Source organism: Lagopus leucura, unplaced genomic scaffold, assembly GCF_019238085.1.
Source record: "Lagopus leucura isolate 7727_CA_CO unplaced genomic scaffold, USGS_WTPT01 Super-Scaffold_100024, whole genome shotgun sequence".
Classification (NCBI taxonomy): Eukaryota; Metazoa; Chordata; class Aves; order Galliformes; family Phasianidae; genus Lagopus; species Lagopus leucura.
Window position 1 is genome coordinate 2,705,344 of NW_024962276.1, and position 25,789 is coordinate 2,731,132.

Here is a 25,789-nt window from a genome sequence, read left to right on the forward strand (position 1 = left end):
GAAACAATGTGCCTGAAGCATTAATGAGTACAATTAAAACAGCGCAGACCTCAGGAAGAGCACAGACTGTCAGTCTTCTTGAGACACGACAGTCTCAAATGGAAGCCAGACAAATGGCATCAAACTGTGCCCAGCCTACACATGGACAACATCCACAGCAGTATTAACATGGAGAGGCTGCCCTTGGGCAGTGTGTGGCAAGTGACACAGTTGCACTTGTACCTGCTGCACGGTACCCAACAGAAGCATGGGCTCTCATACAGATGGAAATCCTCTCACATGCATCCCCTCTCACTTTTTCCTTTCTTTTCCCACAAAATCCTATAGTTCATCTCTCCAGACTCAGTGCAAATGGCCAGGAGATTCCAAGGGAATCCCAAACACCCTGGAGAGAGGGTGGCCATTGCACAACCCCCTAACAGGGGAAAATCCATCCCGACCCAGGAGACTTCACTTCTGCCCCAGCCAGGGTAATTTCTCCCCTACAACACCATTGAGCTGCACACAGTTGCCAAACATCCACTTCCCAGATTTCAGGCTTCATCTCAAGGCAGATTCAGGTAAGCTACAGCATGAAATTTCATTACCTGTCCAATTTGGCACCATGCAACTACCAGCCTTTGACTTCTACCTGCTTACTAACAAACAAGTAAATAATAAAAATGTTTTCCATTGCAGAGGCTACAGCTCAGCACTTGAAGCCTCCTCCCATCCAGCAGCCTTTGGTGGGACTTTAGGACACAGTGTTCAGACTGAGCAATTGCTGCAGCCACCACTGCTGAAAGCCCCAGCAGCTCATGCACACTGCAGGACCCAGCTTGAACAGAAGCAGGAGCACACCTGAAGGGGAAACACGTTGCCAGATGCATTTCTGGCACAGAAAACTATCTAACTGCTCTGTTCTCACTTGGAGACATAGGAAAGAAGGCACGTTCACAGTCATGAGACATTGGTTTGCTCAAAATATTTGGATAGCTACAGTCACATTAAATTAGCTGTTTTAAGATAGAATTTATTCTGTGACACTCAAAGGCTTTCATCAATGGATTTCTTCCCAAGTTTTCCTGATTTTAATCGACACACACTTAAAAATAATTACTTCAAGACTTCCTGGTTCTAATCCAATACCAATAAAATCCCCAGAGCCCTCTCACTTATTTAAATGGCTCTGGAACAAGCCTCAAGTTTCTTTTACATTCATTCTTTTTTAAATCTTGGCTATAATATACGATGCACTGTAATAACAACTCGCTTTTCCCAGGGCCACAGCTGTACTTATTGTTCATGACCATCTTTACTAGAGGAAACATGTTGAGCAACCCTTGAAGGACCATTAATGCTGCAGATCCCTCCTCAGCCTTTTTTCCTCCTCTTCAGTGGAAGAAGTCTTTCTGCAGGCATGAGGCTCTGACTTGGCCAACACTAATTCATTGGCTTCACTTTGTTGCCTAGCGGTACAAATGATTTCAGAGGGGTTGTTCATGCTGGCAAATTAAACACAGACATTATATCCACTTCATTGGCACCTCGGTCTGGAACAGACTACATCTCCTGGTAATAGATTTCAAATGAATGTTCTCAAAATGTGAACAGTTTATGGCTTATTTTCCTTTTCCTCATCCCCACGTGGACAAGCTCAAGTTGGCTGCTAGCTCATTTCTCATGCCAAAGCCAAACACAAACAGAGGTCCTGCTCTAGGGCCATGGGTGGCAACCTCCCTGCTTCACTCTAGTGAAAAGCCTGTGAGTCAGTCACATACTTCACAGTACCACTGCTTTCACCTAGCCTTCCTGGGGAAGGCTCAGGATTCTCATTCAATCAGGCATTTTATTTCCCTGGCCTGGTGCCACTCTGAATCCTGCTAGCAGCTCTCCCACTACAACCCCAATAAATTACAGCATTTCCGAACATCTCCCAAATATGCCATCAGGCCACGCTGCTTGCTTTCCACTCAGCTCAACCCTGCTGAGGCTCTCAAATCATACTCCATGTTCTCCCTTAGCACACACAATGCTTCTTTCACCCTGTCCTCCACCTTCCCCTGGAGGACCTTGCTCCTGAAGCCTGTTGCAGCTCCTCAGAGAACAACAGATGCACAGCAGAAATGATGCTTTTTCAGCTAAGGACACTGCTTTCTCAGAATGAGCACCTCTCCCTGCCAGACCACAACAGCCATGTTCTGCTATCACAACACTAACACAGCTTTGAAGCCAAATGTGGCCCACCTGCTTTTGACTCTTACTTTCTATACCACTGTAAGGATTTTCAAGGATGGAAAGTCCCCGAATGGAGCTGCAGCACAGAAAAAGCATCATCAACAGAAAGTAAAACCACAGAAGCCTCAGCAAACTGCACAAGACAGCAGCTGAGTGCTACTCCTAGGAAGAATTATTAACACTGATAACAACTAAGCAAAATGACCCAGAAGTCATACATTTGCATGCTGAGAAGGATGTAAGGCTTCCATGGACTGCAGCTTGTTCTCTAAGACAAGCACTTTTTCCTGCAATCTGTGGATCTCCTGTTTGTTCTGGGCTTCTGTTTTCTGTAGAGTTTCATAGTCCGACATCTTCTTCTCAGCTAAAGAAATCTGCTCTTTCAAGAAAGCTATTGCTTGTGTCTGATCTTTGTATTCGCTGTGAAGTTTCTCCAGTTCATGCACCCTCAGCTCAGCATCCCGACACTTGTCCTTCACGTCCTGGAGCTCGAGAAGGTGCTGATTGCTTTTGGTTTCCAGTTGCATTTTCCAGTTGCTGTTACTTTTTTCCACTTCATCCACAGCCTCCTGCAGCTTCAGCTTGAGGCTCTCTTTCTCCTTTATGTGAACAGCCGTCTCGATGTCATGCTTTGCCTTCAGGTTCTCCAGCTCAAGCTGGTGTTCCATCTTGATGCTCTCCACCACCGCCTTCAGCTCCACAATCTCCTTGTGCTGGGTGTCAGGGCCTGTGTTCAGTGTGGCTTTGAGGTCCTCCAGAGACTTCTGGTGGTCAGAAGCTAACGTGTCCAGCTTGGACTTCCAGTTGTCCATCAGTCCCATGTTCTCATTGGTGGCCTGCTGAACCTTATGCTTTAAGTCAACGATTTCTTGCGAATACTTCTCATTGACGGCTTTCAGCTTCTCCATCTCCTGCTGGTACTTCTTTAACGTCTTCTCATACTTTTCCTTCAGCTGGCTGCTCTCCTTCTGGTGCTCCTTGTTGGCAGACAGCAGCTGATCCCGCAGACGAAGTGCCTCAGACTGCAAGCCAAGGCTGTGCTCGGGGGTCTCTGCCTGGTGTGAGCTCCGCAAGCACTGCCGCAGCTCATCCACCTCGCTGCGCCGCAGGCTCAGCTCCTCCTCCAGCTGCAGGATCCGGGACTGCTCCGCCACCGTGGTCAGCTGCAACGGGACAGAGAAGACAAAGTCAGCACCCAGTGCCCATTGCTGCACCCATCCCTTTAGGAAATGGGCTGCAGTGGAAGTAGATCCGAAGTACGTTAGTCAAAATTCAAATAAAAGGGGAAGGACACCCAGCACCCTCCAACCTGAGCACAGTTTTGCACCAGGGTAATTATCACCGATAACTGATAGCTGCATCTTTGGGCCAGTTTGCTTTTCTAATAGGAGCCAACTTATTTTCAAGACAGAAATACATACCTTGGACAAAACCCTGTAAGTTTGCTAGGGAGCAGCATCAGCAGTTTATGAAAAAATAATGTCCTGAAAGGCCATTATATTTCCAGACCAGGCACCTTGCCAGATGATGCACAGAGGAAATGTGACTGCACATGCAGGAAGACCGCAAGCATTGAAACCAGCATTAAGCAAAATGTTTCCATTCTTGCTCAGCAAACCTTGGCCTACAGACCCCACCTCTGCTTGTCATTTGCTTACCCTGGTGTAAAAAGGAAAAGGGATTTTACGCGTGAGTACTTGTTAGAGTTTGTCAGGAAAGTAAAAATAAGGCTAGAGGATGCAGGACAACAAATCTAATGATGGTTAACAGGGAGCATAAGGCCTGTGGATCAGTGCCATACAACATGAACACAACCTAAGAGGGCAGAACTGCCTGCTGGTCACGGGGAGTTGGGTGTGCTCTGGCAATGGATGTAGAAGAGGAGATATGACCAGCTGAAATATTAGGAAAAAGCAGAAGAAACAAAGAAACCAACTGAATTTCCCTGTGTCAAAATAACTCCATTTCATTCTCCATATCCCCCACAAGCACCAGCCCAGGAGGACTGGACAGTTTTGCTTTTAGTTGGGCAAAGGGGCACTCCAACCATTTAGAAACCTTTTGAAAAACCTCACAGTTGTGTTTTCAACTCTAACAAACCCACTGCTGAGAAGCAGGCTCATCACAGTGAGCTGGCCACTTCCCACACCACCCAACAGCAGGAGAAAGATCTTTCCACATCTGGCAGCTGTCAGGTTGGATATTAGGAAGAACTTCTCCTCAGAAGGAGCGGTTAGGCATTGGAACATGTTGCTGAGAGGTGGTGGAGTCACCATCCCTGGAAGTGTTTTAGGAAAAGGGACACGGGTTAGCGGGCAGTGTTGGTGCTAGGTGGACATTTGGATGAGACGATCTTAGAGGCCTTTTCCAACCTTAACAATTGTGTGATTCTTTCAGGATTGGGTGCAGGTTCACATGGGCAGTGCGTACATACATTGCTGGACAAGGATTGGAGCTGTCCCATTTGGCCTCACCACTGCTCTTTCATTTTGAACCACAGCTCCCACGGCCGGAGCAGGGACAAAGGAATGCTGATTGCAATGTTATTTCCTATTGCAGCCTCTGGGCAGCATGAATCGCGCAGGGTTGCAGGTATTATTTGAGCATGTTAATTGAATGATGAGTTGTGAAGAGCTCATGGTCAAATGGTGGCATGGGGCAGAGAAGCAAGCTCAATCTGGGAAACATGTCCTCCCCGCAAGAAGCCAAGCTAGAAATCAGACAGTGCTACCATTTCCAGGGAGGGAGAGAACAAAGAAAAACCAAACCAAATAAAAATCAGGGATGCCTACATTCAAGCCAAAACCAATCAACCGCATAAACCAAAATGAAACCCAAAGCGGTATCACGAGCATCAGCGTGGGGCAAGCGCTGTTCTGCAGGCAGGGTAAGTGGCAGTGGATTACCCTGGTGTCCTCTAATTCTCTGAGGAGTTTCTCAGCCTGTGCCTTCTCAAACAGCAGGCTCTGCTCGAGCTCCCGTATTCGGGCATGCTCCAACTGCGTCTGAGTCTGGTCACACAGGGGAAAGGAACAGTAGAGATGGGGAAAGGGAGGGGAGAGAGAGGGAGAGAGAGGGAAAGAGAAGGCTGCAACATCATCTCTGGCATACAGGATAAGGAAAGGTAGTTCACAACAGGAGGAGAATAAAGATCCAAACAAGCAGGAAAAATCCAACCAAACAGAAAATGGTCACTGTGGGATTTTTACATGGTACTCATAGCAGCTATTCACAACAAAATGCAATCCAAGGGGAAAGTGGCCCTCTGCATTAGGAGTATACTGAAGGTAATTGCTAAAAAGCAGAACTCTGCCTGCTGCAGACCACCAGTACAAGACCCTTGCATCACAAAACGATCTTGCAATGATTCTCCCACACCTCTCCTCATAAGGTTGATCAGATTTACAGTAGGACTGCTAAAAAATAAAACTCTCAAACTGTGCATCATTGCACGCTGCAGTTCTGGGTTCCAAAGTAAGAAGTGATGATACACAAAGAGGTCTCTCGCTCTTCAGGTTGACTGAAAAGTATTGGAAGTTCCCATCCTTTTTGCTCTGGAGACACCTTGAACCCTGCACTAGGTGAAAAAAACACAACAGCAGGTCATACTGTGCTCAGCGTCTGCTAAAACCAAACCACACTGCACTGAGCATAAATCAAAGAAATACAGGTACCAGGCTGTAATACAAATCAGTGCTTAATTTTGAATAGGGCTGCTGTGAGTTTCAAAGCAATTTCAAAAACCTAAAACTAGTAGGCTCTTACAAAAGACAGCTTGAGAAAAATAGCACAGATAAGTAAGCTAAGCACAAGCAGCTGTCATAACCTGACCAAATCCAAGAGCACTGACTCCATACAGTGTTCCCCCTTTAAGCAGAAGCACCATATAGATGCCCTTGGTGGCAAACGTCAGGGCTCTGCAATCACCACTGTCACATCACGTTAAGCTTCCCGTAAACTAAAGAGGGGATACATGGGAAAAGTGGATGCAAACCCCACCCCAGCTTACAATAACACTTTCCTTTGGAATAAACTGGACATACCATAAAAGGAACTTGCTCTGAATATAATATATATGTATTTATAATCTCCCTTTTCTGACCTTCATTTTCAATAGAATTATTTGCTTTCTCTATTGGAATCGGTTTTATGATTTGTGTGTTTTTTGTTCGTTTGTTTGGTTTTTTTGCAAATGTTTGATTGGTGTCTACAAATGAAGTTGATACTTGTGAAAATCCATATTTCTCTTGCCTTGAAACATACCATTTTACACAGACTGTAAAGATCTCAGCTACCAGGTACATTCAGATTACTCCATATCCTACATGATCTGTTTGAGCCCAGGAGGAGGAAAAAGGTATGGTCTCAAAAACACAAAACACTATCAAACGTCTCAGTTAACATCACTGCAATGCAATGAAGTTCTTTGAACACATCCTAATTCAAGAAAATCAAGCCTTGGTACTCTAACTTGGTACCAAGTGGCTTCTCCCATTCTCCACACAGCTCAAAGATCCACACCTTCAGATGGAGCTCCAGGTTTGAATTCATTCACAGGGATGGTTATTCCATTAACACGAATGAACTTTCATTAGTTTACTCTTGCTCAAAATACCCACATACCTTTCAGTAACGTAAACTTCTGAAACTGCCCTCACTGCTGGTAAGTCATGTAGCCCACAGATGCTGACCTACCACAGAACTCAACTCTGAATCTCCACAAAGGACTTTCTCAGGATTCCTGAGGTCGGCGCGCAGATTTCCAGCAAGCCACCTCAGTGCCACCTGATATTCCTTCTCAGCATCCATCAAACCTACTGTTCTCCAAGTCTTGAAAATCAGTATGAAAACAGAGGAGAAAAAAAACCAACAACAAAACAGGGAAGAAAGCTGGATCGACTTTTTACAGGCCTTAAACACAGCTTGATTTAGTATTTGCAAGAACTTCTCCTTTATTTCTTATTTTATGCCATTTGATTTGCCTAGTCCCCAAGAGTCAGCTTCAAATCAAAGTTTCCCTTTGAGGAAGGTCAGAACTGCATTTCAGACTTAATCCCCATTATTAGTCTCAGAATTTCCAGTGGTGTGTGAAGTGCCATGCAGATTCCAGGAGAGAAGCACGAGGAACAACCTCTCCAAGGAAATATTTTTCTGTAACAACAGTTTTACACTATAAAAAGCTTTTCTGCCAAGTTTGTTTGTTTTCCCTGCCATTGCCTTCCATCTTCCAAAGCATCAGCAGTGCCAATTGGGACCAAAAGAGGACTTAAATTGTGATCACATTTCAAGGCTAAGCACAGAAATCCTCCCACTGTGTCGAATGTCTGAATATTGGATCCATAGCTCCAAACGCTGAAAAACTCAAGTTTATAATGCATCAAGGATGGAACTGTCCAACAGGACAAACCCTAAAGCCAAAAACCACAGGGAAAAGGAGAATCACTTCTGAGCATCACATCTGGTGCTCATCCCAAAGGGACTGATGGATCAGTGACCCTTCTCTAAAGCACTGGGGGAAAGCAATCAGCTCAGCTCAGTATCAAACCCACTTCATTCCCCACTCACTAGGGCAGGAACTGCACTTTGCTGTCCTTTGGCACAGGTCTGCCATCAGGGCACTGCGGATTTACATCCATCAAACATGATTCTACTTATCTTTTGGATAAAGACAAGCTTATACCAAGACAGTCACATCCAGAGCAACATACTCCTAGTTTTCACATTTTCCTGGCCCTTTGCTGATAGAATTGAAGCAGGTCCTTTGATTTTCCTGGCTGTTACCAACCTAGCACGATAGCTAAAGATGAGGAAAGCCCCACAATTAACACCTGCAGGGCAGAGCCTCACTTTCACAGAAATATTTCCTTCTCCTTCTTTGCACATACTCAGGACAAGCTCCTAATACCACTTCCAGTTTATTAATTGCAACAAATTTTAACACAACTTGACAACTCATGGCAAAACCTAAAGCCAGGCTGGCTGGACACGAGCAATTCTAGGCAACTCCTACTGTTACCAGTGATGGGGCAACATACCAAAGATCAATCGTCACAGTTTTTGTAGCATATCCACAGCCATCAGTAAAGAGGATGCAGAGAGAGTCAGGTAGGAATTACCACACACACAGCTCCCAGTTTGGCCCCCACATCTCAGTGAGGGCAGTGGGGATTACCTCCAAATCCCCCTTGGTAATGGATTCTTCTTCCACACGGAACTGCAAGTCCTCCACTTTCCTGTGGGAGGAAGAAGAGACAAAGAGCAATCAGTAACACCCAGATGAGCACCCTACTAGCAGCTGTTGCACACGGGCCACCCTTGTGCAATAAAAAGATGAGAAAAGAAGGAACTTTACATAAAAAGTGCAGAGGTTGCACCGATTTCCCGTGCATAAATACACATAAAGCCACATACTGGAAGTGCCTAGGACTCTTTTGCAAAGTCTGAACGTAAAATCTCATAACAATACACAGTAATTCAATCTTCTGCTGAACTCAGTCTTCTTTGTTCTCTTTACTGATTTAAAAAAAAAATAGCAGTAATGAAGATGTTACGCTGGCAGCCAGATGTAAGGGCTCTGATTCAGTTACAGAGACAAAAATAGCTGTGAGAGTACATATCTAACTTCATAAACAAGCCTCCTTGTCTAAACCTCCTCTAATTAGAGGAGGCATCTGTTGATATTTAGGAAATAGCTCAGCTGTTGTGGGTTAAAGGGCCTCCTGGAGCTGGGAAAATGAGCTGCTTGCCCAAAGAGCATGAATGAACAACTCCTCTCCAGGAGGAGCACCGTCCCACTGAAACCAGCACCATTTCCAGCTTTCTCAGTTAACACACAGAAATGCCTTCGTTCCCACCGGAGGGTTCAGTTATACGTATGGAGCAATTGGCCTCCAAGAATGACAAACAGATCTTTCCTCTCATCCAGAAAGGAAATGCATGCATCATCACATGGGGCCCCTGGGACATGGGGAATTGCACTGTATTCCAGTTTGACTTCCATTTCTCACAACGTCCACGAGATTACCACATCACAGAGAGATATATATGCTACTTCTCCCTGTTCAGTATCTTCAGTATCAGGAACCAAAAAAGGGGGGAAGATGGTTGGAAGCCTTCAATAGGTTCATAGCCCAGCAGGAGACCAAGGCTGTTTGGCCATCAGCCAGCAGTGGCAGAGAACTGTTGCCCACATTGTACAGATAGGGCAATATCTGCCATTGTCACATGCTCATGGACATGCAAGCAGCCTGAAAGTTGTTACTGGGGTCCTCACAGGTGTGCCAGCAGTTTGGAGTCCCCATCAGGAACAGAAGTGCTTTTTGTCTGAAAAACTACCTGTATTTGGCAAGAATATGGGTCCAACCAAGCAATAGGCAGATTGTAGTAGCCAAGACAGGGGAGCACAGCACATGTGAAATACAAGGAGACATCCCAGGATGTCTCTCCAGTCACTTTCTTGTCCTTACATCCAACCAACGCCATTCACAGCTAAGAGCTTCATCTCTTACGTGGTTTCACCTCTCCCACGCCCATTCACTCCCATTTTACCTCTTCTCCTCTTCCAGTTGGTTCAGCAGTTCAATCTTCTCCTTCTGCATCCCATCCACCAGAGCTCGTGCTCGCTGGAGGTTCCCTTCTGCCTCTGTGACATACTGCAGCAACAAAAAGAACCCGACTCACAAAAGCTGGCAACATTTGAGGTACAGAACTGTTTAAAAAAAAGGATCAGAACAAGGGAACAGAAGGTTCTAATGATCTATTTCAGAGGCTGCTATTGTAAGAAGGTAGATTTGCCAAAAAGCCCAGGACATAAGCATCAAAAAAACCTGCTCAATCTCCTCCAGCTGTAAATCTGATCCATGTTTCAGTGTCTTTCAGATTGGAGCCCTTTGGAGAATCCAGCTCTGATTAGATTTAAGCACTCATAGCCCAAACAGTTTTGAAAACCTGGTCCAAAGTCACCAGATCCAGTTCTGCCCTCATCACTGAGCAGGAGAATCATTTTAGGCTCCCATTAATTCATCACTGATAATTACCAGAAAATATCATTCCAGAAGGAAGACGTCAGCTTGCAGTTGATTTACCATTTCCTCCCATGGTTCTGGCAGGCAGGTGTGGCCCACCACAAAGAGAGTCAGTGCTACCCATCCCTGCTCCCTGCAGCTGAGCAGGGTTTATAACAGCAGCAAGGAACTCAGGGTAAGAACAGTTTATTAGGGAGCCACACACTGATGAACAGCATAAACATGCGACTCCTTTCTTTGTACATTCAGGTGGATAAAATAGCATCCACATACAATCTTGAACAAAATTCAAAGTGTTAGCACGATCAGCCTGCTTTCCTTACAGTTGCCAACTCTTAGTATGATTAAATCATCCCCTCTGGATAAGCAGGGACTTACACCAACTGATGCAGCATCTGACAGCATCATAGAACGCCGCAGTGCAGCCACAGCCGAGGCCAGAGCGGGTGGCTGAGCCGAGGCTCAGGGCACTGTGCTTGTTTCCCACTGCATTTCAGCACCCAGATCTATTGAAAAGCAAACTACCTTCTGTCCTTGGACTGGCATAGCCCTGTTTGTGCTCCTTCCTTGAAGAAGAGAGAGCATGTTCCAGCAGCAGGAATGGAGAAAGCCTGCTGCGTGGGAAGCTTCCTCCACACAAAAGGCAGAAAGGTAGAGCCTGGTTTGCACATGAGGTACCATGGAACAGGTTGGGTTGGAAGGGACCTTCCAGCCCATCCAGATCCAACCCTCTGCTGTGGGCTGGGTGCCCCCCACCAGCTCAGGCTGCCCAGTGCTCACCCACAGCTTTGGGCACCTCCAGGGATGGGGCACCCACAGCTTCTTTGGGCAAGAGTGTCATGGCCTCAGCGCCCTCAGGGCCACCCCTCCTCCTACCTGCTCGTGTTGGGCCTTCATGATGGCAATCTCCTTCTCCACCTCACAGATGTGACTGGTGGCTTTGGCCACCTCGGCCCGCTCCAGGTCACGCTCTGCCAGCAGCTGCTCGATGTGCTGCTGCTTCTCCTTCAGAGCCTCCTGGAGAGCCGTGGTGCCAGAGATTTTACGGGCGTAACGAGAGGAGGTCTCTGTCAGCTGAAGAAGAGGAGACAGAATAAAGCCATGTTCTCACCAGTCTAGAATAGCTTGAAGTTCAGGTCTACTGATCATTTATTAGGCTGTACAGAACTGCAGTTCCAGCTTTGGAACCTCTGGGCCTCACAGGCCAGGTTAATGAGTCGGCAGAAACCTTGCTCTGCCATGCTGCAATGGAAGAATCACTTCCCAAAAGGTGGGAATTGGGTTAAGAAAGATTAGCATGCACTGTACTGCCTGCCTTTTAAAATATATTTTGTTGATGCCCAGCATTGGTGCAGTCCCAAAGCGAGCTCAGTTAGGAAGATTGAACTCAAAAGGAGAGTGGTGTTGTTTGGTTGGATCCACTCCCAGTGATGGATACTGCACCCTTGTCCCCAGCCAAGAGGACTGCAGGTGCTATGCAGCACACACTACGTCAGAGCTTTTAATGATATTTCTGCTGCTCTGGTGTCTGCCTTCTTGAGCATCTTCCAAAGCACAAGGCATGTGATCCAGGAGAATGTCAGCCCTTGGAGCTAAAACGCAGTCACTGCAGGGCTGGAAGGCAGAGCTGCTTAACAGCACACTGCTACACAAACACATGGGCAGGAAGCAATGGCATTTTGTACAGGGATCTTATAACAAAACTTGCACTTGACAGCAGAGCTGAGGTGCAGCCCATTGCAAATTGTGACTCTAATGGTCACAATTGCTCAGTGTCTGGTTACACCTCTCACATCCGTGGAAGGAGTCCAATTTGTAAGGTCGGAAACCATATCCCAAACTCCACTTTCCTCATCTCATTGACAGGGAAGGAGCAGCTGCCCCAGTGCAGCTGCTGAAACCGAACTCCAGCCCTCCCACCTCGCAGAGCTGAGTCCCTCAGCAGATGGAGAGTGGAAAAAGCCACTTACCAGCCCACTGCGGCTGGGCCTGCCCCCAACAGATGAAGCCACAGAGCTGACGGAGCTGATGGAGGAGCTGCTGGGGCTGTGGGTTAGGGCAGACACTCCCATGGCCATCCGCTTGCTCTTCTTCGCCTTGGCAGGGCTGGTTGATGGAAACCCAATCCGAATCACCTTGTGGATGGGAGCAAAGAGGCCGAACTTGGGAGGGCACTGAAAATACCTGCAACAGGAGAGATGCTCTGTGTCAGAAGGGTGATAGCATCCACCTTGCCCAAGCCCTGCAGAAGGGCATTGCCACGCACTAATTGCTACACATTTTGATGAGCTATCAGGAAAGAGACATGTGGTTGCCCAGATAGTATCCCAATACACAAATGCAATGAGAGCACACACACTCCTTCCTTCAAGAAGCAAACCAGGCCTCCCCAAACCAGCATCTGGGTGCTCTCCACCCTACTTGCAAGAAAGTCGCACAGCAAAGTGTATTCACAAATCATAGAGCTCTGCACTGTGTTCTACCAGTAAATTTGTCCTTCCAGAGCATGAGGAGTAGCAGCTTTCAGCTCAAGCTCTGCCAGCACAAGTCCTTTTTCTCCAGACGTGAGCAGCTGCTTCCAAACGGCTTTTACTTGGAAGCGGTCACAGGGCTGCGTCACAGAGCTCTGTGTGCTTGGGAGGCCAGAGAACAGCCTGATCCCCACCCAGAAGAAAGCAATTTGTTTTCAAACACCTGCTCAATTCCCCACTCCTCCCCCCCTTCCCCAAAAAATAACCCTTAAAAAAAAAAAAAAAGACCCTATGATCCAAAACTGCTTAGCCCCCTGTTTGCTGCTAAGGCTCCTGGGTTTGGAAAATCCAGCGTGCCACAGGCAGATCTTAATCCAGAATGGAAAAAAAGCAGGAAAATCTGTGTGACCTCTTGCAAACCAGACAAAGCCTTCCTCAGCATCATCTTTTCAACCACATCTGGCACAGGCAGCCCAACAGCATGGCACTGGTCTACACATTCTAAACACAAACTGGTACTTGGGGCTTTACAACACAGCCCCTCAGCAGCTGTTTGCAAATTAGAACCTGCATCACACTGCATCTACCCACCTACTTTTAGTCCAGACTGGAAGTGGTTGCAGTTAACTTTTTTACAGTTCGTAAACAGGAATTGGGTGCAGAACAGTTGGCAGCAGAAACATCTGCTAGAAAACCTTCTTCAGCTTGAGGAGAATTGGTAAATTCAGCTGATCTACCATCAGCTCACCCAGAGAGCTCACCTCAGCAAGGATGGGGATGGAATCCTTTGCTACTCATTTACCCCTCGTTGCCTTAGCACAGCTGTAGCAACCAGGTACTGCAGCACAGAGCCTTGGGCAGCCAGGCCAAGCATGCTCACTAGATGGCAACAAGCACCAAAGCAGAGCCCTTGGCAGTCTCTTCCCAGACTAATTCTGGCAGGATGAACTCAGGGCAGTATCCAGGAACACCTAGCAGCCATGGCAAACATTGGAAAGGCAGTTTAAGAGGTGCCTGCATGTCCCAAGGGAGTCAGGTTTATTATGAGGGCTTTCCTCTAAAACCCTGCTGATGAAATCAGTGTGTGCTGGCAGCTGCCAATGAGCCATTCTCACTGCTGCAAAACCAGAAGGTTAGATGAAGGCTCAAGGGATGAGCAGGGGCATGTGTTTACTATGCTAGGAGATCTGCATCATTGGCTGGGATGCACAGGGCAGGGGTGCCTTACACCTTCCCCTAAATTTCCCCTCTTTAACCAGAAACTCTGAATTCACTGTATTTCCTTGATCCTGCCATAGAATCAAGAGCAGAAACAAAGCATGAAATGCAAGACAAGAGACATCTTGCAGACACAGTACACAACATAGCAAAAAAAAACCATGACACAGCAGTTCCAGAAGTAAGATGGCCTTCAAAAACTGGGCTTTCAAAACCCAGCAATAGAGGTGTGAAGACAAGAAGCAGAAAGCACCCTGACCACTCACATCTGCCTTCCTCGCATCCCATATGCACAAAGACAATAAATCATTTCTTGACAACCTGAAGATTAAGCTTAGAGATAATTTATTTTGCATGATAAAGAAAGCAGGGACTTGGATCCACTCCATCACATTGATTCTTTTGATTTGAGAATAGGCTGGAACTCAGCCATCTGCTGCCAATCATCTACTGCTTTCTTGCCCTGACATTGAACAAGGCAGAGTTTCTCTGATTTTAAATGAGAACATATGACTGCTGATTCAACATAAGAAACCTTTATTACAGAACCTGAGCTTTAACAGCAGAGGAACTCTCAGTTCCTGAGTTGTTTTCAAAGTTAAAGCTCACTTTTAATGCGAGTTTCCCTTAAGAAGCTCTGCAAAATCAACTGTATTTCCCCTGAAAGGGGCTCGTGGAGGACAGGAAATCAGTTCCACCTGTGTTGGGTGAGGGTCAAAGCACTGATCTGAACATCATCAAACTCAGGATGTGATTCTGGGGGCACTCCCTCATCTCATTTCTACGTGAACAGAAACATCACTTCTTGGGAAGCTTGCTGGGTGTCCCCGCCTGGTCATCTAGATACAACAAAGACTTTTTTTGAGACAAAAATGACGGAAGAGTCCATTGAGGCAGAACTGGTAAGATCCATCAGCAAAATGAGCTGAGCTGGGCAAAAAAAAAATGGATGAGGTTTAACAAAAGCAAGTGTAGAGTCTTGCATCTGGGCAGGAATAATTCCATGCACCAGTACAGGTTGGGGGATGAGCTGCTGGAGGAGAGCTCTGCGGAGAGGGACCTGGGTGTCCTGGTGGACGACAGGTCGGCCATGAGCCAGCAGTGTGCCCTTGTGGCCAAGAGGGCCAATGGCATCCTGGGGTGCATTAAAAAGAGCGTGGCCAGCAGGTTGAGGGAGGTGATCCTCCTCCTCTGCTCTGCCCTGGTAAGACCTCAACTGGAGCACTGCGTCCAGTTCTGGGCTCCCCAGTACAAAACAGACAGGGATCTCTTGGAAAGAGTCCAGCGGAGGGCCACGAAGATGGTGAAGGGCCTGGAGCATCTCTGCTATGAGGAAAGGCTGAGTGAACTGGGTCTGTTCAGCATGGAGAAAAGGAGACTGAGAGGGGACCTGATCCAGGTCTATAAATATCTAAGGTGTGGGGGGCAGAATGGCGAGGCCGGACTCTTTTCAGTGGTGAGTGGAGACAGGACAAGGGGAAACGGCCGGAAACTGCAGCATAGGAAGTTCTGCACAAATGTGTGCAAGAACTTCTTTACAGTGAGATGACAGAGCACTGGAACAGGCTGCCCAGGGAGGTGGTGGAGTCTCCTTCTCTGGAGATGTTCAAGACCTGCCTGGATGCCGACCTGTGTGACCTGCTGTAGGGAACCTGCTTTGGCAGGGGGGTTGGACTCGATGATCTCTGGAGGTCCCTTCCAACCCCTACAATTCTGTGTGATTCTGTGAAACAGCTGCCCAGGGAGGTGGTGGGTCACCATCCCTGGAGGTGTTCCAGGGCCATGGAGATGTGGCACTGAAAATGTGGACAGTGGGGATGGTGGGGTGGGTTGGGGATCTTAGTCTTCTCCAACCCTAGCAATTTTATGATTTATGAATTACAGAATTAAATACAAGAACAGATGACAACCAAAAAACAAGAACTGGATTCTTCCTCCCACCCCACCACATCCAGCCAAGCACCCCAGCCATTCCTCCCAGCCCCAAATAGTATTTGGTGCCATCACCCAAAAGGTGCTTGGACCCCACATGCCCGGGCTGAGTTTTGGGGTGCTCAGTACCTTGTCCCAGCCACAGCCCCATCATTCTTCCCCAAGGGCTCATCCAGCTCCACTCCACACCACTCTCCTTTGGCAAAATCTGTCTCTCCCACGTAGCGCACAACTCCTGTCTTCGTCCCACCAACCTGTTGGGGATAAAATGCTGAGGGTTAGAGGCAAAAATGGCTTTAGTGCAGGTCAAATAAAGCTGGGATAGCTATGGAGAGAGAAGGGGGAGAAAATGATATCAATCAGATTTTCCACTGTAGATGTAACGAAACCAGAACAGATAATTTTCACACCAAAGTCTCCTGGCACTAAAGATATCTTTCCCATCTACCAGCAAATCTCCCACTTTTTGACATGCCCGTCTGGGAGACGTCAGGACAAATACAACAAGAACATCAACTAATTGCATACAGTCGCTCGTCAGGCCTTGAAGGAGTTCAGCCCTCCAAGCACAGCCTTCTGCGAAGAACAAACATCCGCACTAATGGGGTTTCAGCTCTCTGCTCTTTCAGCTGGCAGCTCTGGGACAGGATTTCAAAGGGATAATCTGAGCAGCAAGGCATTCACACTGCTTGTCAGCTCATCCCCGTGTAGGGTTTGCTAGCACATAGCCAACAGCCCTTCCAGCAAACCTCTCAAAATAAAGATATTTTGTTCAGAAAGAGCTGTGCTTTTACCTACGCACTCTACATCAATTCACTGAGTTAAAATGCCATGTGAAACAGGGTCGTCTTGTACTGCAAGGCTTCAACTGCCACCTGGTTTTCCACCCCCACCATGGAGAAATAAGAATAAATCACACCTTTTGCTCCCATTTGTACACTTAAAACTTTCAATGTGCAGAGCAGACCCCAGGACAGCGCAGGTCAGGAATGCACAAAGCCGTGCTTTGATCACTGCAATGACAACACGTTTCACTGAGCAGCAGCTCTACCAGCTGCCACTATCTTTACACCTATGGGTTTCATTAGATATTTGCGCTGAGACAAGAAAGATGGAGAAGTAGGAGGGATGTTCTAAGGATTCGAGTGAATCAGCACATAATTTAAACCTTTTTTGGCCTCTGCTAAGCCTGCGTTCAAGGAAGAAAGCTTAACAATCTTAAAATTAGATCTACAGCTTCTATCTTCAATGACTGGTGGTTATTAATTTTCTTAATATTAAATTTTACATTAATAGGTGTCAACAAAATAATATTATCCTACAGAAAACAGTGACAGAACACAAATCTCCAATCTTACATACTCTGGGCTGAGGATGTAACAGATTTACCAATCCTTAATCACTAAATATCCTGCACATGGTTTAACACAAATGGAAATGAGTGTTCCCAACCGAAAAATAACTGCACCTGAAAGAGCACAGCTCTGCAGGATGGGTCCTACCCCACGTCCCAGGAGACCAAGCTGCATGCAGCTCAAGTTTGTCTTCTGTAATTTCCCTCACTAGGAATTTAGCCAAGTGTTACTTATGGAGAAAACTCGATTCAGTGCAGGAAGGAGGAAAAGCATCACAAAGAAGTTTTCAGGTCCTAAACTGTGCCCAGGAGTGAAATGGTTTAATGTCAGCAATGGGTACTTGGCCAGTTATAGGTTCAAGCAGTCTCAGTAAAATTCTTTACTCGTGGTCAAACAGCAGCCCTCTTTTTTGACTTATTTGAGTTTAGACAGTTTTACTCTCTCAATATCAATGCAGTGATTTAGTGTCCTTCTAATACGTTTCTTGAGCTGCAAGTTGTATTCAGTAGAGTTGTAATTCATCTTAACATCGTCGATAGGAATTTAACACTTCTGGGAGGCTCCCTCAAAAAACCTGATGAGCTCCCTCCATCAGTGAGATTCTTACCACACTGCAAAGGGCCACTTCCACACAGCACAGAAAGTCAAAGGGTGGATAGGTTGGAAGAGACCCCAAAGACCATCCAACTCCAACCCCATGTTGTGAGCTGGGTGCACCCACCAGCTCAGGCTGCCCAGGGCCCATCCATGGCCTTGGGCACCTCCAGGGATGGGACACCAACAGCCCTCTGGGCAAAGAACTCCCCCAGATGGCTACGTGATTCCATTTTATTTTTCTCTTTTAAGAGTCATTCTTTCACACTTGCATGGCAGCCCATGGTGAACCTCCCAACTTCTGGCAAACACAACAAACTCTCATGGATGGAGAGCCTCGAGAACTCATCCAATGCAGACACGCAGATTTATTCAGCCTTGATAATCTGTTAACACTGCTAAAACAAACAACATGCTTTGGAAAAAGCCAGCTGGCAGGTCACATCAGCACACACAGCAAATGTGCTCATCAAAACAGAAGCGTTTGTTTCTATTCTACCCTTCAACAAATCAGAACTATCACACCTTGGGAGGAAGATAGAAGCAGTTTCACTACAAAATAAAACAACTGTCTATGACTGTCCATCTGGCACAGTACTCAGGGCCACAAACACACCTCCAGCACTGAGTGTATGGAGCTCCCTTTCCATGCCTCTGTCCAGAGATCTGTGTTTTGACCTCCTCAACAAAATCTCTCCAGCAGTCTTAAAGTCTTGAGCTTGACCTTCAGAATGATGAGAAGCCACAGATACAAAATGGCTCTGTATCCTTCAGAGTGCATGAGAAAAGCACTGTGCAGTCATCAAAGAGGTCCACCCACCTTCCTGCTATCTGTAGTAACACTGACATCCTATTTTACTATGGCTTTCTCATCAGAATGACAAAATTGGATTCAGACCAGTATCCCAGGGCTGGAAAGGCAATGATGCTGATCTCCCAGACACTGTCTTCATCAGAGCTGCTAATGTATCATTTAAACAATTTGTCCAATTAGCACCAGGCCATGCCTTGATCTGGCTGCTGCAGGTCCAACTCCTGTCATCTGCATTTGCTCTTTTCCCTTACACCCTGCTTTTACTCTCAGCAAGAACCTCAACCCAGGGCCTGTGAGTGACACACTGTTTGTGATTCACTGCTTAGGCAGAGGGGAAAAAAGACCAAAAAACACTAATTCAGATCAACAGGGACTGTTTTCCAGTGTCAGGCACAGTTCACAGGCTGCAGACCCCTGCTTGAGCACATCCCCAGGCAGAAACCACAGAGATGATGCTGTGCTGCCTGCTCATAAATCTCATACTCCATCCCCATTCATTTTCTCTGCTCTTTTCCAAGCCATTTCCACAAGGAAAGGCTGCTGACCAAGGTGGGAACATAAACAAGCCCAACATACTGACACATCTGTGCTTTCTTTACTCAGAGGACCATCTTACAATCATACGATATCCCATGGAAGAGACCCATAAGGATCATTGAATCCAAGACCTGGCTCCACACAGGACCATCCAAAAATCAGACCATATATCTAGAGCTATAGATAGGCCATAGGGTGTTGGGCTGCCTGCCCTGTGGCTGGTGAGCACCTCCATGCACAGCGTGACACCAATTCCCCAATCAGTGGTCACAGCTCAGAGCGTGAGTGCCCAACCTTTTGGCCTGCCTGGGCCACACTGAGTGAAGAGGAACTGTCTTGGGACTGCCAACTACTTCTAATGAACAGCATGAGCTGTTCTTGTTAATCTACACTGACAGTGGATGATACCAACAAGAACTGGAGCCCATCTTCATGGAGGAGTGCTTCTAGCTCCTGTTTGAGGGGCAGGCTTTCCCCAGCATTAAGCTGAAGCAGCCATCTTTTCCCTCAGACAGGCATTTGCCTTTTCCTCATGCTCATCTCAGGAGCATATTTCTACTGAGCTGAGTGTGAGAAGCTGCTTCCCAGCTCCTTGCCATTTAGCTCTTCCAAGACTGATGGCAGAAGATTATCACACAGGACTTGACTTACAGAGAATGCCTTTAGCAGAAGCAAAGCAGTTTGCATCCAGACCCTTCAAATCATGGGAAATAACCACCTGGAAGTACAGGGGGATGAACACACACCTATGGGAAGTGCATGTCAGCATTTCCAGGGGTACATCCCAGCTGGCAGCCAGGCAGAGCACCCTGCTGGGTAAGGTGGAGATCCGGTTCATCTTCAGGTGTGTAATTACAGTTCATGACAAAGGAATTTTTATAACCTCTTTTAACCCAAACATTTACCTCCATCCCCGCAGCACAGCACTGCTGACACAAGGCATCCAAGCACATTCATCTTTCAGGCAGCAGTGAGAAAATAATGCCCTCGGGATGCACTGCAAGGGGAAAGCCTGCAATTACAGCATCCCTTCCTGGGGCTGCCTTTGATACCAAGTCCGCCCATGTTAATAATACAGTTTGCTCTGCCATGAGGCACTCACAACTCTTATTTAATGTCAAATTTAGCACACAGAAGACAAGCATTGGCCAGTGCATTGGCCTAAATGAATGGTTAGGAGGATGTGTGCATGCACAAAAAGCCTCCAAGGGTTAACGCAGCAGCAGGGCAAAGGCAGCAGCTTTTTATTTATGTGCTGTTATCTCTTAGTTTCACTAAGTTCCTCAGTTCCTTCCTAATGCCCCACATGCCTTCACAGCAACCAGACTTCAGTCCCAGGGCTGACACAGCTCAAAGCAAGCTGCCAGCAGAGCTCGTGGCTGCCTGTGCTCAAGGAGAGAGGCAAGGGCTGCAGTTCCCCTCGCTGGGAGCTGCTGATGGCAAGGATTTATCACTCAGCTGCTTAAAGGCTTTCTGCAGCTCTGGGCTGGCAAACAAAGGCTGGTGTGTAGATTTGCAAGGGGTGCTAGAGAAGAGGACACGATTAGTTTACTCATGAGAAATTCCTGCCATTTGCCAAGAGCAAGAGGTGGCAACACGCTGCTGGCAAAAACCACTCTGCAGTGCACAGAGGAGAAAGTGATTGCTATCACATGCCTGAGGTGAGCCCAGAGCACCTTCCCAGCAGCCAGAGCTGCCTGCCAGCAAGGCAAGGCTCCATCGTATCCCACCTTCAGTGCTGTCCATTGCAGCAGCAACTGCAGCTTCAGCCACCTCCAAGTTCTGGCAACATCACAACCACAGAATCCATCTAAGGAGGGAGTATCTGGGGCAGCACTCCACAGGAATACAGTCAATCAGGAAACATCACGGCCCTTAGGTAGTCATGTTTGTTACTACATTTCAGTATGGAATTGTGCAACCTCAGTATGGGAACATAAGGATGGCTAAAGGACAGAACATCTCTATGAAAAGGATATTCTTTATTTAGACTTCCTTACTGAGAAGTCACCTCCTTCCCACCGTTCTTAAGCAAGCACTTTAGGGTGGAATCAGTTCAGCTGCTGAACTGCCTCCCCCTCAAAGCATGTAAAATGCATTTTCTTAGGGGGAAAAAAAAAACATAGCAGAGATTCCTCTCAAGCAGAAAGTGCTCAACTGCTCCATCTCCTTTTCCATCCATTCTGTCCCTGGAGAAAGGCAACAAGGCAGACTCACATTAATGGCAGCACTCGGGCAATTGGCACACTTTGGGAAGCTCTCTTCTCACTAAAGCAAAGGTTAATTGTTCCACATTCATCTGCCAGACCTCAAGAAATGAGTTCCGCAGCATCATAGTGAAGGGCTTTTTTCACCTCTTTAATGCAATTTTTGCATCTCTGGGAAAAAAAAGTCTGAGTTCAAAAGTGCCAAAGGCAAACATTACCTAACTCTTTTAGTGGAAAACTCCATTAGGTTACTTTTAGCAACTGCTTCAGTTGGAAAGGCTCTAAGAACAAAGACATAGAAACACAAAAATGGCTCAAATCCAGCTGATGGCTGGACTTGGTGATCTTAGTGGTCTTCTCCAACCTCAACGGTTCTATGATTCTATCTGTTCTTTTCCCAGATCTCTGCTACTGCATGCAAACATCTCCTAATATTTCTCTAAGCTGAGAGCTTCTGCTCGTTTCAGATCTGTTCTTTTGAAGTTATTCATTACAGTAACAAAGAACAGCACAAATTCTCTAACAACATCTGGGGTGGATAAGGCAGCAGGCAGGGAGGGCTTCCATTCATTTATAAACAAACAGAACAACAACAAAAATACAATCTAAACAAAGAAACAAAAAACAGAAGGCCAGGGGGAAAACCACCAACAGTCTCTATGACACGAGCATGCTGAAGGCTCAGCCTGCATTGCTGCTGCTAAAAGGGGCAGTCCTCACTTGAGCACTGTCCCTCCAAGAGGTAAAAGGACAAAAGGGAAGCAGACAAACCAGCCAGAGGAGGACAGATTCCTAAGGTTGCTTTTTCCCCATGAGCTTATGAGTGTTGAACCCATCAGTGTGTGTGAGCAGAGCATCTCTGCTGCTGCCCCTGGAAGCAGCGGGGCCAGCAGCAGGGGTGATGCATCCATCCATGGAGCCAAACCCTTGTCTATAACCAGAGAGCAGGTCTGCCTACACTTCCCAGCTGTAGCTATTGGTATGAGAACCACATGCCCCAAACAAACTACACAGCTGGGAGCCAGGCTGTCCAGGATGACAAAGACCTGCCCCTGGAACCTGCCATCCCCATTGGCTAAAGTCATCTCCATCCTTCAGTTCCACGGATAAAGTCAGAAGAGATGTGTGCTCTAATGCTGGCTTCTTCACAACATTTGATATCACAGCATTCATCATCCATACTAAACAAAACTGTGATATTCTTTTCCTTCTCAATTGCCACTGAAGAAATGACTCCTTTGCTGGGACAAACTTGCAATATGCCATTTTAGCACAAGTATACCACCAGTTACTCTAAAACAACAGATATCAGTCATAGATAACCCAACCTTCAGTGCAATGTCCCACCCTTCAATAAAAATAATCACAAGTTTCTTTCCACATGGGAAAGGATTTAACATCACATCCAATACCTTAGAAACTGGAGCACCAAAAAGGGAGTAAAGAGTATGCATGAATACATGCAACAAGACACACTACTGCAAACCCTTCAAAAGTTGTGATACACATCATTATGGAGAGCATTGCTGGGATAGAAAATAATATTCTTCTTCTAGTTCCCTCTCATGTTTGAGTTACTCTCCTTCTGAAGGCACTCTGTTGTACTGGGCAAGCCCTGAGCAAGCAGTGCTCTGGAGTAAGTTGTCTTGCACCAATTAAAAGCAAAGAAGATATCCACAAGACACTGCATCCCAAATAACAATTAATGCAGGAGTTCAAAGCCTGCTTGGCTGAGGCACCTCCTTCCCAATGCCACATTCCAGCCCCCATCTCACCACCACCCATCATCCTTCCCTCACCCTAAACCTACCCAGAAGCACCCAGGGATGGAACAAATCCCTTCCCTTCACCTTTTGAAGGCTCCCCCACCATCAACTCACCAGCACGCGGTCCCCGAGCCTCAGGTCCTTCTCCCCTTTCTTCACAGACCCACTGTCCGACAGGTTGGATCCCGACTCGTTGCCCGTCTTCATGGCGCTGTTGAGGACGCTCTCCCTCAGCGGGATGACGCGAGTGGAGAGCGGCGGCGTGGCTGTGCCCGAATGCAGGGACAAGTTCTGAGCTGTAAGCGAATCCACGGAGGGGACGTCGCTCCCTGAGCCCTCAGCCACAGGCTGCCGCATCAGCTTGGACGGTCGTGTGAAAATCCCCTGCAGCGGCTGGCACTCGAAGTAGCGCACGCCTCCAACACAGCCATCGTTCTTACCCACGGGATCATCCAGCACGACTCCTGCCCACTGGCCCGGAGCAAATTGTGTCTCCCCGAGGTACTGGATCACTCCTGGCTTCACTCCGTTCACCCAGACCCTCTCGCCTACCACAAAGTCTCCCAGGAAGTCATCGCCCACCTCGGCAGCCTTCGATCCTGACTTCTCAGTGCTGGAGGTGGAGGTGGCACTTTGCTTGTGAAGAGGTGAGCCTGCAAACCAAGGGCAAAGGACTTGGTATGAGGAGGAATCCTACATCACCGAATCATTAACGATGGAAAGACCACTAAGATCATTTAGTCTGACCATCAATCCTAGGCCATGCCACCCAGCGTGACAGCTTCCTTTTTCTGGAGCACCTCCACAGATGTCGACTCCCCCACCTCCCTGTGTCAACGCATCACCACTCTGAGAATTTTTCCCAACATCCTCCCCTGGAGCAACTGATGGCCATCACCTCTCACCCAATTGCTGTTACCTGGAGAAAGAGGCTAACCCCCATTTGACCACAGCCTCTTTTCAGGGTGTTGTAGAAAGGCAGCCAAAACACCAGCAAAGGGCATTTACAAAAAGGAAACATCTGGGAGCATGGCTCAGGTTGCACATTTACATCAGGCAAAGGTTAGAAACAGGGCAACCCCATTAATTACAAATCTTCCTTGGCAGAAAGGCAGTTTGAACAGAAATCTCTACATGCTGCTCAGTTTCTCCAGATCCCACATAAAATAAAGGACAAACTCCGTGTCATCATCCCCCATTATAACATACATTCATTCCCAGTTCCATTGCAGCATTGAAGGATATTTTGCATGGCAGTGTGAATAAGATCAACAGAACAGGAGTGCTGGGAGGTGCTTAAAAAAGGGGAACCAAGAACAATGCCAGCCACCTTTCTGTCCTAAAACAAGGGTGGGCACTGATGTTTTAGCCAACTCTATAGAACCACAGGTCTGCATACAGTTAACCCAAGCACTGAGTGTCCCACTGGAGGACGTTAATAGCTTCTGTGGGATCCAACAGCTGCCTTAGCAAATTATTTGCTTTTCCCAGCTTCTGCCTTTGCAGAGCAGAAGCCAGCAGTGAGCAGACACCTGGGGTATGTTCAATACAAACAGAGCATCTATAAACAGGAAGCATCTACAAACCCCAATCAGCACAGCTCTTCCAGAGCTGACCTTCAGCGTACAGAATTCAGACCTGCAATAGGGAATGCTCTTATTTCTACATCAGCTGCTCAAGCTGAAGCCAGAACTATAGCTATGCTTTGCTGGGACAAGAAAAGCTGCAGATGATGCTGGAAATTCACTGTCCCCAGAGGTTGTGGCCAGCTTATCTGGGAAACAGAAAGCCAAACTTTCTGTAACATGATTACAGAATCACAGAATCATTAAGGTTGGAAAAGACCACCCACATCATCTAGTCTAACCATCAGTCCATCACCACTGTGCCCACTAAACCATCTCCCTTAAGTACACGGCTGCACATGAAGGATCAGCAACAACTCCAGCAAACAAGTTAGCAGTGACCCTATGCTTGCTGACCCCAGTGACAAAATTTACTACAAACATCATGCTTTCAGCCTAGGCCCCAGAGGAACTAAAATAAAGAGCATATGGACTTCATTAAAGCTTCCCCAAGTCAAAAGAGGGGGGTGGGCAACAGCTCTTGGACAGGGCAGGCAAAGAAAGTTGAACAGTGGCAGGGATGATCCAAACGTGAGTGCTTATCTGGACTGTGAAATTCATCCAGCCTCAGCCATCACTACAGCTCAGCCAGCACCACTTCCACAGCTCTTCTCAAAGTAATGGGTCTGACAGATCCAGCTCAGCTCCTGCACAGCCCAGAGAACACGAAGTTCTCAACCCGAAGTAATTTGAGCTGTGCTGGAGGTCTGATTCCAGGGGAAAGAACACAGCATCAACAATTGAGAGTTGGTACAAAAGTCTTTCGCAGTTTAATAGCCAGATATGGCGGCAGCATTTTATCACCACAGCCCTTCAGAAGCACAGAAAGGAAGAAAGCGGCTCCAGGGCTGAACAAACACAGCAGCACAACTTACACCCCCATCCAGAAGCACCCACCAGAGCAAACACCTCCAAAAATCATCTAGGACAGAAAAAAAAGCAAAGTGGGAGTTTCCATTGGACTCCTGGTGCCACACAGAATTCCAGTAAAAGAAATAAAGCCGACATTTTAGTGGGACTTCATAGACT

General features: G+C 47.0%; 1 protein-coding gene across 3 annotated transcripts in view; it reads right to left on the reverse strand.

The window, feature by feature from the left end:
* CLIP2 (CAP-Gly domain containing linker protein 2) overlaps positions 1-25,789 on the reverse strand; it is a 58,933-nt gene that overhangs the window by 10,821 nt on the left and 22,323 nt on the right. For 2 of the 3 annotated variants that reach the window (XM_042879564.1, XM_042879567.1), the window contains exons 3-10: positions 23,250-23,788; positions 15,992-16,116; positions 12,212-12,425; positions 11,118-11,315; positions 9,766-9,869; positions 8,390-8,450; positions 5,124-5,228; positions 2,436-3,380 (exon numbers count right to left, since the gene is read on the reverse strand). In XM_042879564.1, the coding sequence (XP_042735498.1) occupies positions 2,436-3,380; positions 5,124-5,228; positions 8,390-8,450; positions 9,766-9,869; positions 11,118-11,315; positions 12,212-12,425; positions 15,992-16,116; positions 23,250-23,788 (2,291 nt within the window). The remainder of the gene's footprint in view (positions 1-2,435; positions 3,381-5,123; positions 5,229-8,389; positions 8,451-9,765; positions 9,870-11,117; positions 11,316-12,211; positions 12,426-15,991; positions 16,117-23,249; positions 23,789-25,789) is intronic. The other variant, XM_042879565.1, reaches the window with a different exon arrangement.